This window comes from Mus caroli, unplaced genomic scaffold (assembly GCF_978045245.1).
Source record: "Mus caroli unplaced genomic scaffold, Mus_caroli_1 scaffold_18, whole genome shotgun sequence".
Lineage (NCBI taxonomy): Eukaryota > Metazoa > Chordata > Mammalia > Rodentia > Muridae > Mus > Mus caroli.
The window spans coordinates 28,049,450-28,063,900 of NW_028227273.1; the positions used below are offsets into that span (position 1 = coordinate 28,049,450).

Genomic DNA, 14,451 nt, shown 5'->3' on the forward strand with positions numbered 1-14,451 from the left:
TGTCACTAAGCACACTTGTTCAGACCATCAGAGTGACCAAGAGGGTGATAGAGGTTTTGATGATTTCAGTAGACCTGAAGGGAAGAATTGGCCATGGCGTCTGCAACTTGAGATTTAATCAGATCACAGAGGATGAGTTCTTTGGCTAAAAGTACCTGGGTACCGATGCTGTCCAACCTCTGGGAGACAGTTCCAATATGCTGGGATGTTCCCGGGTATTTTCCAACTTCTCATGGATTCTTAGTTCATGAACACCCATGGCTTTTTCAATCCAGAATTACAAATGCTTCCCAACTGGCTGCACATTGCACGACAAGGTTTTGTTGAAATGCTCACCCCGCTTGGTATTTACTCGTCCCTAGGAATTTGTGGTTTCTCTCCCCATGAATCTGTTTAACAGAAGGTTTTAGAGACTTTATTTTGTATAACGTCTTTACTGATTAAATGACACTATTTATAGTAGATCAGTAGCAAATGAAATTATGGTTATCAGTACATTTCTGTCAAATGCTGTATGCTGCCAACTTACAATTGTTAGTATCATATCATAATAGTAATAGCTAATAATATTACAACATCACAAACCTCTTGAGCTAAGCACCCACCATAATCTCAGATGTGTAGTGCCTGCCCAAGAGGAGTCCTCTGGAGAACTGCACTATGGAGTTCCACTTAGCCTTGTGGTCTGAAAAAGTAAATCCAGTTGCAGGTGTGACTCTATAATGCCTTACGCCTCTCATCGAGACTGCACATCTCACAAGTCCTTTTGAATGTGCCCCTCATCCATTTCATTACCATTGTCTCAAGCAGGAGACAGGGACACCCACTTCTCTCATATTTAAGGTGAAGAATGCGGGTGGGCCTGGAGGTCAACTTCCCAAAGAACCTCTTCCCCTGCCACTGCTGGTCTCCACCCAGCAGAGGTCTGATGGATGATACCAAAAGAATGTCATCATTCAACCTTCTCCTTATCAGAACCGAGCCACTGCCCCATCTCATGTGAACACATTGAAATTTCTGTCACCCTGCTCATTTATACCATTAAACAATTATATAAACCACGTCCTAGTAAATATGGAAACCTGACAAGTTCGATGTTTTCACAATAGATTGAATTAGATGGTGATTTGGACCATTTTCTCCCATCAGCCAGATTTCATCAATATTGTAATTTGTTTTTCAGTACACCAAAGGGTGATTAGGCAATCAGATGACCTGATTGGCTAAGTATTCTCCACTCATATTTTCTGAGTCATTTGCAAACATTTACACAGCAGCACACTCGATCCAAGTAGCATCTTCATTGGGGAGGGGGACACACAGATTAATATTCCCTGCCTGACACCGTCACGTCTGTCTGCTGAAAGCATGCAGTTCAGTAGACAGCTCAGGAGACAGACAGTCTCCCTCTAGACACATAGTATGGTTTTGTGCTACTTTAACACCTGCGTGCAAGGCTTCAGCAACTCCCTCTCAGGACACAAACTGATGAGTCAGCTCTTTCCCTACAAGGAAAGGTTCCTTTCTTTACATTAAACCATCCATTCATTGTGGCCTACCAGTTAAGGATTTCATCTAAACTGGTAGGTCAAAACAGAGAAATGAGTCACAAGATAAAGATGCCTGATGCTGAGAGTTCCAACACCTCGAGTGTGCTTTGGCATACATTGCTGATGGTATGGGGGCATTCCTTGGTGAACTAGTGAGTATGCAGAGCTGTCTCTGCTCCTGGGAGACCACAGCTAATGAGTGTCTTTACAGTGGCGTCTGGAGGTAGGCCTGTTTTCACAAAGAGCTAGCTTGTAATTTCAAGAAGGTGTCTCTTAAGATGAGATTTCATGCTATTTGTAAATTTAATGTTGTGACTATTTTAATCATTTTCCAAAGATGTATTTTGACATTCATCATTTTGAATATAAAGACTTATAAAAACCAAACACAGGGAAACAAAAGCTAAGGTGGTATTACTACAACTGGCCCTGTTGAGGCAGGTTGCCCATGTTTTTAGGCCTCTTCCTTTAATTTGTGGATCTAGGGAAGAGTCAAATTGGTAAGACCCTTAGTCTGATTGTTACCTATAGATAAACACATCACAGACTCTCCTCTCCTGATTAGAAGAAGGCTCCACAGAACTGGATCTGCTTGAGATTTGCATCGAACTAGCCATTTCCAGTCTGTACCATGGGATGATAGATCTTTGAACAGTTTTTAATTCTCCATATGTTTATTATGTTTTTTATAAATCACATTCAAAATTTTATTCGTTCAGTTCCTTTGCATCTCATCTGGGTCACATCTGAATAATCATAGTGTATGTGTTTCCTTTAACTTTTATATATTTACAGCTCCTTTGTAAGAAAAATAACTGTTGGGATAGAAACCTTTCCAAGTGATTTTAGAAGGCTTTATGGATAAGTCATTCTAAGCTAACAAAATAGATTTAAGAGTCAAAGTCTGTCTTATAAATATTTTTTTCTTCTGGGTTAAATGAGGCATAGCCACTCTAATTAATACAATGTCCAGCTTAAGCGGCATATATTAATCTCCCATAAGATAATATTTTCTATAGTAGTATGGCAACTGTCTCTCCGTGATTATCTGACCACTGGGTCTGTGCTGTTCTCTATGTACTTAAGAACCATATGCTGCCCATGTACGCTCAGGGAGCATAATCTGTCAACGTTGACGTGTAGACACACAGATGTATCAATCTATGAAGATTTCGAGTTGTTAAGAGGTTGGTGAGGGCTTATGAGTTGGGCTTTGGTGCATAGGGAGGTCATAAATGTTAGCTTTGTCCTTTCCTCCATTGTGCTTCCTAACAACAGGGCAGCTAGGAATCAGAACCAAACCTGCACATAAGCACACGCTAAATTCTTTCCTAAGCAACCAGGCAAATCAGACTGTCACCCTTAGACGAGAGAAAAACAAATTATCATTCCGAGATTCGGTTTTGAAGGTGAATGTTCTATGGGGGGGGGGGGGGAATGCCTTGCTGTTTGTAAGTTTGGTGTTTTATTTGACTAGAATTCACACTGAATGTGACCGTTCTTTGCCGGGGAGACCTTGAGGAAACTGAAGGATTTCTATTGTCCTGACACAATTTCTAACTGTATTCAGAAATGTGAATGTTTTCTTTCTCATTTTATTTATTTATTTATTTTTTTAAATCACTAGGCTGCCGAAGAAGTTTCTCTGACACTGTTTTTCTTTTCGTTCTTTTGTTCAATGAGACCCCCCCTCCTTTCTAGGCCTTCACGCTCCAGAATGGAAGTGTGCTGATAAGGAACCCAGAAGAATGTCTGTTGCGATGTAAAGCTAATTAAGATTCCTTTTTTAATTACTCACATTCAATTCAGGAGCAAACAAAAGATAGAGTCGGACACTTGCCTGGGCTAATCCACCATTGTTTAGCTTAGGCTATGGGTTTAGCACGGCAGCATTCAGAGGTTTTTGTGGAGAAATATTTTCTCTTTTTGATCTAAAATTGTCTTCATAATATATAGCCAGGAATGTCTTAACCCTTGAAAAGCTCTAAAACATATGAAGCTAAATAGGCTCAAATGTCTCTGATTCCTCAGACCCCAAACACATTCTTCATGAGTCCCACAAAGTGAAGTTTGGGGGGACAGCAGCAAATTCAAGATTACTTTATACCCAACCTCTGGGGCAATTTACAGGTTTAAGCCTCTGCTGTTTCTTGGTCCCTGTGGACAGCCACACCTAAAGTAGAGCCCATATTAATCATTCTACTGCTTCTCCTCAGAGAATTCGATTGAAATATCTGGCTTCATTTTACCAAGTTTAGTCATAATCTCTCTTACGCACTAATCTTACTGGCATGTTAAGGTAGGGTCAGAAAGCTCTTAGTATCCAAGGCAAGGTACTATAGGTTTTAGGGGACTATAACTCATTTGTAGAGCACTTTCTTTGCATATGCCAGGTTCTGAGTTCAATTTGCAGCACTGAAGATAACTTAAAAGATTAATTATTAATTAGCTAACTGAACAAGAATAATGTTTTTAGGCTTTATAGAGTATGACTTACTTGTCACAAGTGGTCTCGGCTCTGTCTCGTTGGACAAGAGGGGTCATAGGCGATGCCTAAATAATCATGTGTTCTGATAAAACTTTATTTGTAAAAGCAATTGGTAGCCCCACTGGCAACAGTCAATTGTTTTAATTAAACTAAAACCAGTAATCACAAATATATTCTCAAAGCAGAAACTGACTAGAGATACTCCCCAGCGCTCACAACAGACTTCATGTCTAGTTATTGTTTGAGTTCTTTGTGAGTTATGAATATCTGCTGTTTATAGCTTCTTCTGGATATATTTGGTTCATTAGAGGAGCCTTTTTTTTTTTTTTGGTATTAGACACGTGTCCTGTTTTTCTGTAAAAATAATCTTCTCTTTAAACAAAAGTAGAGCAGATCACATGTTCCTATAAGCAATCCAGAATCTACGAGACATATACCAGTCCATGACCAAACAAGAGCACCACGTGTTCAGAACCCAGAACTGGTGCCAATGTCACAGCAGGTCCTGAAAGCATCCTACTAGCATAGGGGACTACCTACAGCTGTATTCCCAGAATGTGTCAGTCCTGAAGAATGACCTTGGAGACGTTTTGAGAAGCTCTGACCAAACAGTTTGCTCATCTCTCAGGGTGCAGCCCAAACGTAGCCCCTGGTAGCGTGAGAGCAACTGTCAAGTCCTCCCCTAGCTCAGCTGCTCCAGGCGTCTAGCTATAAGGAGCAACGGAGGGATGAGCAGTACGGAGGGATGGCTGGCGATAGACACTACTCAGCGGCAGTTTGGGGTTTAATTGTCTGCAGATGGTAGATGATCTATTTTCCTCATTCGCTGTCACATCTCTAATAGTACCCGGGCTGCTCCATGTAAATTAGTAATCTTTCATGTAAGCCTATTCTTAATTTCCCAATATTTTTCCTTTGCATCATTTTCCAGCTGTATCGTGTTACAACTGATGTTTTAATTTTCTATTCTTTTTTTTTCAATATCCATATGTCATAAATGTTAACCGCTTAAACACAACCACTGAGCTGTGTAGGCACACAAAGAGGCCAGCATGGTCTACTCCAAATATCTTAACTATTTCTCTCATGTTAACTCTGATGATGTCACCAAAGCCGAGCTGGGGGAAGGGGGAGGGGGGCTTCCGTTTTGTCCTTGAGACCTGTTGTTTTTTTCTCTTTCCATATAAAACAAAAAGGTTCTTCACAGAAAGCTATAAGAAGCTTAGCTATCAGAAAAGTTACATAAAAAATGTATTTACAGAAAGAATATGGTTTTCTCTGCAAAGGTGGCTATAGGAGGAGAAGACACGCCATGACATAGCAACACAGTTTTAAACGGTCTAGTAAGATTTAAAAGTTTGACTCGTAAACATTAGCAACTAATTAGGACTCTTACCAGTCAGTTTCAACTGGTCACATGTCAGCCATCAGCTCAAGGCAGAAACACACATTTGGGGGATGGGCGCTTTACTTTTTCTGTTCTCTGGTTGATCGATCCAAGATGTCAGGCAGAGCTTCCAGCAGCATCACAGTTAGAAATCTGACCGCGCGGCTTAAGAGAAGAGAATTCAGAAGATGAAAACCTTGCTGTGTGTGGTTTGGTTTGTTTTCTTTTTTTTTTTTCTTTCTTTCTTTCTTTTCCTTTCCTTTTCTTGCCGTTTTTTGGAACAACGATGAGATGGTTTGCTATACTGATGGGACTTCTTCTTGCTAGCCTAGCCTCAGTCTGGCTTTTTTTTTCCCTCATGCATGCTGACCTGGGAATCCTCCTTTGCCTTAGCTGCGATAATCGTGACTCAGCTTACAACACCTTACATTCGCATCGCCCCTGCTGCAGGCGACGGCCAACTAACAGGTCAGACGTTCAAGTATAGATGAGTCATCTTGCCCATCTCCCGCTCATTTTGCTCAGCTTCGTTTCCCCCTCTGCATTTCCTCCCTTGCTTAAGGCCTGCTTAGAATGTTCTAGACCCTTGGCGCAGACCTTTGCTCGCATTAACTTCAGTGACATGCTTGGCCTCTTCTGTATGCACATTAATACTCATGCATTAAGTCCCGACCCCACTGCATGTTCTCATTGTGTGTTTGGTCTGTTGTTATGTTCCCTTCTACCCTAATGTTAAATAGAAATGAAATTTGCTGGACTTGGGATAGCCATGATATTAATTGATAGGACTCTAAGGAAAATACTGGAGAAAAAAAAAAGTATTCCCACTTTTCCAAATCATAATCATAAAAGGCATTGAGATTTGAGAGCTAGAAAGGCTTATTTCTCATCTGTTGGGATTGAGTTTGCACACGCATTAGCAGTACACAATCTTATCTGCCAGTATTATAGAGCAGAGCCACCCGGAGCTGTTTAGGGTGCTCTTCAAGCAGCCCTTTGTGTATGTACCATGGTTGCCAAGCTGCTTACATTCCTTACATCCTTGGGGCAAAGCCAAGCACTTCCATAGAACAGGGGTGCATCTTCGAATGAAACGCACCACATAAGCAAAGTTAAGAAACCTTGAAAGGGTGGCTTAGAGTCATGGAGCCCAGCATGGTGACACTCCATAATATAAGAAAGAAAGCAGCTCGTTCACATTCCCTAGCTCTACATTCAAGTGAGTTTCTCTCTGTGTCGATCTAGAAAAGTCCAGTAAATCACTCCAGGTGCAGGTGAGTGCTCAGTGAACTCTAGAATGCTTTACCCTGCAACGAACACAAGCCAAGGTCAAAAGTGCTATAGGAATTACACAGTCAGGACTCAGAAATCTGTTCTCAAAAGGACCCAGGTGCTGCAGGCTACTGTGTGTCTGTAGCCTTTACTAAAGCCAAGTAGGAAACGCCCAGCTACCCCCCCCCATCTAAGTCCACTTCAGCATTTGTTTTCTGTCTATCTGGAAGAATTCTTAACATTGACTTGAGAAACACGCTGCACTTAACTCGTGATGAGAAATCATAACTGCCTCAGTGGTTGTATTTTGGAAAATCAGGAAACCGAGATTCAAGAAAACTCTTCGTTGACAAGATAGAGAAGTGTAGAATAATTCTACTCCTTCTGCAACACAAGTTTAAGCATATTTTCAGCTTTCCGTTGTAGGACCCAAGAGCTGAGATTATTTGATGTTTCTCTTTCTTTCAGGTTGATTCTAAGAACATTTCTCTTACCAATTCAAGTGCTGCTTATTAAGAGTCTTCCTTCTCCCAAACTTCTGATGCGTCCCTCCAACAATAAAGTAACTATAGGATGGGCAACATCTATCTTAGCATGGCCCCTCCCCTCTATAACTCTTACATTTAGGGGTTGACTAGTATTATTCCAGTTAGACACCCAACAAAGGACTATCTGGAGGACCCCGGGGAAATCTTCTTCCCCTATGACATATGACTGGACCCCAGTATTGTAAGCAAGTCATTAAAGATGAGTTGGCCTCATCTTAAAAGGGAACAGAGTTAAGCTGCCCCTTTCTCAGTCTTCCGTATATTCTTTAGCCACCAAACAAAACACAGAATTCACTAACCAGGAAGTCAGTGACACTCCACAGCAAAGCTTCCTCTGTAAAATTTGTGATTAGCAAGATGTTTGACAAAGCGGCTCTCAGAAGCAGAGCATGTGATCATTTCGAACTGTTGTAGGAAGGACACACATCAACCACAGAGGACGGTCACCATTACTCTCCCGGATGCAGGAGGCCCCACCTGCATTGTTTAGTTTATGAGGATTCAAAGCAATAGTGGGTCAGAATAACTCAATAATCAGGAAAAGACAAAACCAAGTCTTCCATATCTGTTGCTGATTTATTGATGACTTGGCCTACCCAGACACATTCACATCTCACCAATGATTTATTGAAATCAGCCACCAGGCTTGCCAGTGGCCATCCTCTGTTTTCCTGTAGATTTATTCCCAAGTCCAAGACTACATTTAAACATTTTAGGACAGTTATTGGTCCCCTTCTAGGTGCCAAAGAGGGTCCCACAACACTTACAGTCTCATTTTGTGCCGTCACCCAATCTTCTTGGCACCAGGGGTAGTTGTATCAGTAGCATCAAAACATGCCTACATACTCTTGTGGATGGAACACGATCATCATCCTGCCTGCTCCAGTCCTCCTCCTGTGAGGTTAACAGCTTAGCAGATGGTCGGGAAGCCTGTCACTCTAATGCTCCTTCTGTGAGCAATTGTTAGTCTATCCAGTCAGTTCTGGCTCTTCCAGAAGCCAGCAAAACACAGGGCAGTTGCCTTCTAAAGGTCTTTTCTGGTGTCCAGTTTTGCTCTAGCATGCTGACATCATGGTTAGCATTTAGTACGCATCCATTCTCACCCACACTTCCTTACCTGATATGACCAATCTTGCCTACACACACACACAATCTCACACATATTCACCCACCTACACACACACCGGCACACTCTCATTCACTCTCACACACATACATGCACAGACATGCAACACACACACACACACACACACACACACACACATTTCGTTGAAATAAATAGAAACTATTTTTTCCAATATCATTCACTACCTAAGATACATGTAGAAATATTTATATTCTATTCTTCCTGGTTTAATTTTTTTTAATCTGTTAAATTAAATTCATCTCCTACTGATGGGCAATAAACCCTAGTAATGTAGGACTGCTTGTGGAAGAAAACAGAAAATTAAACATGCTAGATATTTTCAGTAAGGACTTGGAATTAATTAAATAAGTACATTTAGACTGTTTATATGAGAGTTTGATTTATGATTTAATTACCTACCCAACTCTGAGGCACTTGGAGAATGATTTCCTTGAGCAAGTTTTTATCGTCCATTTGTTTAGTTCACACATCTAATATGGCAAGGCCTGTGGCCCAAAATACTTCCCCAAAAAAAATGATTTCTGGGACTCCAGGACAAATTAGATGTATCCAAACCTAGGAAAGCAGTGTGGGAGGGAGAGAGAACTTTTGCACTACCAACATCTCTCACTCTGTGATTAAAACACCTGACAAGAACAGGAGAGTCTGCTTTGACTGACAGGTTGAGGGTCCCACCCCTCACACTAGAGGAGCCATAGTGGCAGGAGCGGGTGGTTTTCTGGTCATGTTGCATGTGTGGTCAGGCAGCCCAGTGAGAAGATGCTGGTGCTCAGCTCCCCTTGCCCTCCTTATTCCCCCTGGGACTTGGCCTTGGAATGGTGCCACCATTCCAGCTTTGCCAGAAGCTACCCTCAGACAGACCTAGTGATACATCTCCCTGTGGATTATCAATCCAATCCAGTTGACAGTAAACATTAAGCATCAGAGACAGAGAGAGCACCAGAGCATGAACTAGCAGAAGATGCTTCTACAGATTTTCCAGCTTTGAGTGCTGTATGTGGCTCTTGCATAGAGTCAAAGATTAAACATGGCCAAACGTCAGAGCCGTGGCACAAGATTTTTATCCAGTGGCTACAGACATTCTGATTTCCAAGGAGCTGACTGGTTCCTTAGAGATAAACGAAACAAGGAAAGCCAGTGGGATGGGGAGAGGGCGGCTATTCAAAGAGTCCAACACTGCAGAAGGCCCCAAGACAGGTTGATCTGAGGAACCCATCTGGATTTGTTGATTAGACTGTCTTAAAACTGGATTGCTATTCCCTGAGGCCCTGTCCTGGGATGTTGGCAGAAAGAAATTAAATCCTTCTGGAAGCCTTGAGTTTTCTCAGGCAGGCGTGTTAAGGGGCTTGAGCTATTGAGAATGCAGGTGGTACTTAGTCAAATCTCCTTACCCTGTGGTTGTGGTTGAGACCTATGGAGAAGGGGTCTGCAAGAACACTGCTAAATTGATGGGAGAGGGAACTTCGTCTATATGGAGGAAGGCTATCTTGGATTTGGCTCTTCAAATTTGTGTAGACACATAGCCACTAAACTAGGTATCTAAGAAGGGAAAGCTCTCATGTTCTGATACATGCTGGAACATTCTATCATCATTGCTGACCTCCCTACATCCCCCATGAGGAAGAAGGACAGTCACATCTTCCTCTGAGACTAGGAAGCTCAAGGGGGTGGCATTCACATGCACAGATTCCAGAAGCCATTCCGTGTTCTAGCTTCAACTTGACGCCCTGCCGTGTGCATGGGTGCTTCAGGCCCTTCTATCTCAGCATGTGCCTGACACACCCCCATTATTAAGTCTCTGTCTGCTCCCTCCACTTGATTCCCACCCATCCCCGACACTGAGCCCTTCTGCTCAGGTTCTTGATGTCCACTGGATGCCTAGACTGCTTACTTTCTTGGCTTTCTGCTGTGCCTCATGATTATTCCCCACCCCATGGAGCTGCTTCCCCTGCTCCTTCTGCATCTCTAGCTGGGGAAATGGCAGGCAGATTTCCACTTCCTCAAGTCAACATAGGTACCTTCTGCTGATCACCAAATGTCTCTCAGTGTACATGTTCTAGGCACCAGGTCTTCCCCCAGTTCCCAGGGTAGATGCCAATGCTAAATGCTCTAAAGTTGCCTGGCTCACTTCCCTTCCCTCCTTCCCTGGTGCCTTCTCCCTGGGATCCTTGGAATATTAGACCTTCATATCGATCCAGGACATTGGCAGCCATTGGGTCCTAGATGAGGATCACCTTTCCTAAGAAGAAACAAACATTGTTGAAGTACAGTTCCTGCAAGCCCGAGGAAATTCCTGCAGATAACACTGACGAGCATGGCCTCATCAAATTTCTAATGTAATCATGCTCTGAAGCCCTGTCACTGACTTTCTTTTTTTTTTTTAATATTTTTATTACATATTTTCCTCAATTACGTTTCCAATGCTATCCCAAAAGTCCCCCATAGCGCCCCCCCACTTCCCTATCCACCCATTCCCATTCTTTTGGCCCTGGTATTCCCCTATATTGGGGCATATAAAGTTTGCAAGTCCAATGGGCCTCTCTTTCCATTGATGGCTGACTAGGCCATCTTTCGATACATATGCAGCTAGAGACAAGAGCTCCGGGGTTCTAGTTAGTACATCATGTTGTTCCAACAATAGGGTTGCAGATCCCTTTAGCTCCTTGGGTACTTACTCTAGCTTCTCCATTGGGAGCCCTGTGATACATCCAATAGCTGACTGTGAACATCCACTCCTGTGTTTGCTAGGCCCCAGCATCGTCTCACAAGAGACAGCTATATTTGGGTCCTTTCAGCAAAATCTTGCAAGTGTATACAATGGTGTCAGCGTTTAGAAGTTGATTATGGGATGGATCCCTGGGTACGGCAGTCTCTAAATGGTCCATCCTTTCATCACCGCTACGAACTTTGTCTCTGTAACTCCTTCCCTGGGTGTTTTGTTCCCAATTCTGAGAAGGTGCACAGTGTCCACACTTTGGTCTTCATTCTTCTTGAGTTTCATGCGTTTAGCAAATTGTATCTTAAATCTTGGGTATCCTAAGTTTTGGGCTAATATCCACTTATCAGTGAATACATATTGTGTGAGTTCTTTTGTGATTGTGTTACTTCACTCAAGATGATGCCCTCCAGGTCCATCCATTTGGCTAGGAATTTCATAAATTCATTCTTTTTAATAGCTGAGTAGTACTCCATTGTGTAAATGTACCATAATTTCTGTATCCATTCCTCTGTTGAGGGACATCTGGGTTCTTTCCAGCTTCTGGCTATTATAAATAGGGCTGCTTTGAACATAGTGGAACATGTGTCCTTTTTACCGGTTGGGACATCTTCTGGATATATGCCCAGGAGAGGTATTGCTGGATCCTCCGGTAGTACTATGTCCAATTTTCTGAGGAACCGCCAGACTGATTGCCAGAGTGGTTGTACAAGCTTGCAATCCCACCAACAATGGAGGAGTGTTCCTCTTTCTCCACATCCTCGCCAGCAACTGCTGTCACCTGAATTTTTGATCTTAGCCATTCTGACTGGTGTGAGGTGGAATCTCAGGGTTGTTTTGATTTGCATTTCCCTGATGATTAACGATGTTGAACATTTTTTCAGGTGTTTCTCTGCCATTCAGTATTCCTCAGGCGAGAATTCTTTGTTCAGTTCTGAGCCCCATTTTTTAATGGGGTTATTTGACTTTCTGGAGTCCACCTTCTTGAGTTCTTTATATATATTGGATATTAGTCCCTTATCTGATTTAGGATAGGTGAAGATCCTTTCCCAATCTGTTGGTGGTTTTTTTGTCTTATTGATGGTGTCTTTAGCCTTGCAGAAGCTTTGTAGTTTCATGAGGTCCCACTTGTCAATTCTCGATCTTACAGCACAAGCCATTACTGTTCTATTCAGGAATTTTTCCCCTGTGCCCATATCTTCAAGGCTTTTCCCCACTTTCTCCTCTATAAGTTTCAGTGTCTCTGGTTTTATGTGAAGTTCCTTGATCCACTTAGACTTGACCTTAGTACAAGGAGATAGGAATGGATCGATTCGCATTCTTCTACATGTTAACAACCAGTTGTGCCAGCACCATTTGTTGAAAATGCTGTCTTTCTTCCACTGGATGTTTTTAGCTCCCTTGTCGAAGATCAAGTGACCGTAGGTGTGTGGGTTCATTTCTGGGTCTTCAATTCTATTCCATTGGTCTATTTGTCTGTCACTATACCAGTACCATGCAGTTTTTATCACAATTGCTCTGTAGTAGAGCTTTAGGTCCGGCATGGTGATTCTACCAGAGGTTCTTTTATCCTTGAGAAGAGTTTTTGCTATCCTAGGTTTTTTGTTATTCCAGATGAATTTGCAGATTGCACTTTCTAATTCGTTGAAGAATTGAGTTGGAATTTTGATGGGGATTGCATTGAATCTGTAGATTGCTTTTGGCAAGATAGCCATTTTTACAATGTTGATCCTGCCAATCCATGAGCATGGGAGATCTTTCCATCTTCTGAGATCTATAATTTCTTTCTTCAGAGACTTGAAGTTTTTATTATACAGATCTTTCACTTCCTTAGTTAGAGTCACGCCAAGATATTTTATATTATTTGTGACTATTGAGAAGGGTGTTGTTTCCCTAATTTCTTTCTCAGCCTGTTTATTCTTTGTGTAGAGAAAGGCCATTGATTTGTTTGAGTTAATTTTATATCCAGCTACTTCACCGAAGCTGTTTATCAGGCTTAGGAGTTCTCTGGTGGAATTTTTAGGGTCACTTATATATACTATCATATCATCTGCAAAAAGTGATATTTTGACTTCATCTTTTCCAATTTGTATCCCTTTGATCTCCTTTTGTTGTCGAATTGCTCTGGCTAGGACTTCAAGTACAATGTTGAATAGGTATGGAGAAAGTGGACAGCCTTGTCTAGTCCCTGATTTTAGAGGGATTGCTTCAAGCTTCTCACCATTTACTTTGATGTTGGCTACTGGTTTGCTGTAGATTGCTTTTATCATGTTTAGGTATGGGCCTTGAATTCCTGATCTTTCCAAGACTTTTATCATGAATGGGTGTTGGATCTTGTCTTTCCGCATCTAACGAGATGACCATGTGGTTTTTGTCTTTGAGTTTGTTTATATACTGGATTACGTTGATGGATTTCCGTATATTGAACCATCCCTGCATCCCTGGGATGAAACCTACTTGGTCAGGATGGATGATTGTTTTGATGTGTTCTTGGATTCGGTTAGCAAGAATTTTATTGAGGATTTTTGCATCAATATTCATAAGGGATATTGGTCTGAAGTTTTCTATCTTTGTTGGGTCTTTTTGTGGTTTAGGTATCAGAGTAATTGTGGCTTCATAGAATGAGTTGGGTAGAGTACCTTCTGTTTCTATTTTGTGGAATAGTTTGTGAAGAACTGGGATTAGATCTTCTTTGAAGGTCTGATAGAACTCTGCACTAAACCCATCTGGTCCTGGGCTTTTTTTGGTTGGGAGACTATTAATGACTGCTTCTATTTCTTTGGGGGATATAGGGCTGTTTAGATCATTAACCTGATCTTGATTCAACTTTGGTACCTGGTATCTGTCTAGGAACTTCTCCATTTCATCCAGGTTCTCCAGTTTTGTTGAGTATAGCCTTTGGTAGAAGGATCTGATGGTGTTTTGGATGTCTTCAGGATCTGTTGTTATGTCTCCTTTTTCATTTCTGATTTTGTTAATTAGGATGCTTTCCCTGTGCCCTCTAGTGAGTCTGGCTAAGGGTTTATCTATCTTGTTGATTTTCTCAAAGAACCAGCTCCTTGATTGGTTGATTCTTTGAATAGTTTTTCTTGTTTCCACTTGGTTGATTTCACCCCTGAGTTTGATTATTTCCTGCCGTCTACTCCTCTTGGGTGAATTTGCTTCCTTTTGTTCTAGTGCTTTTAGGTGTGTTGTCAAGCTGCTAATGTGTGCTCTTTCTAGTTTCCTTTTGGAGGCACTCAGAGCTATGAGTTTTCCTCTTAGAAATGCTTTCATTGCGTCCCATAAGTTTGGGTATGTTGTGGCTTCATTTTCATTGAACTCTAAAAAGTCCTTAATTTCT

General features: G+C 41.8%; 1 protein-coding gene across 4 annotated transcripts in view; it reads left to right on the plus strand.

The window, feature by feature from the left end:
- Positions 1 to 14,451, plus strand: part of Ptprm (protein tyrosine phosphatase receptor type M) — a 688,723-nt gene that overhangs the window by 433,049 nt on the left and 241,223 nt on the right. For 2 of the 4 annotated variants that reach the window (XM_029470944.2, XM_085832583.1), the window contains exon 14: positions 5,819 to 5,893. The exons of the other annotated variants lie outside the window; for them this stretch is intronic. In XM_029470944.2, the coding sequence (XP_029326804.1) occupies positions 5,819 to 5,893 (75 nt within the window). The remainder of the gene's footprint in view (positions 1 to 5,818; positions 5,894 to 14,451) is intronic. 4 annotated transcript variants of the gene reach the window in all.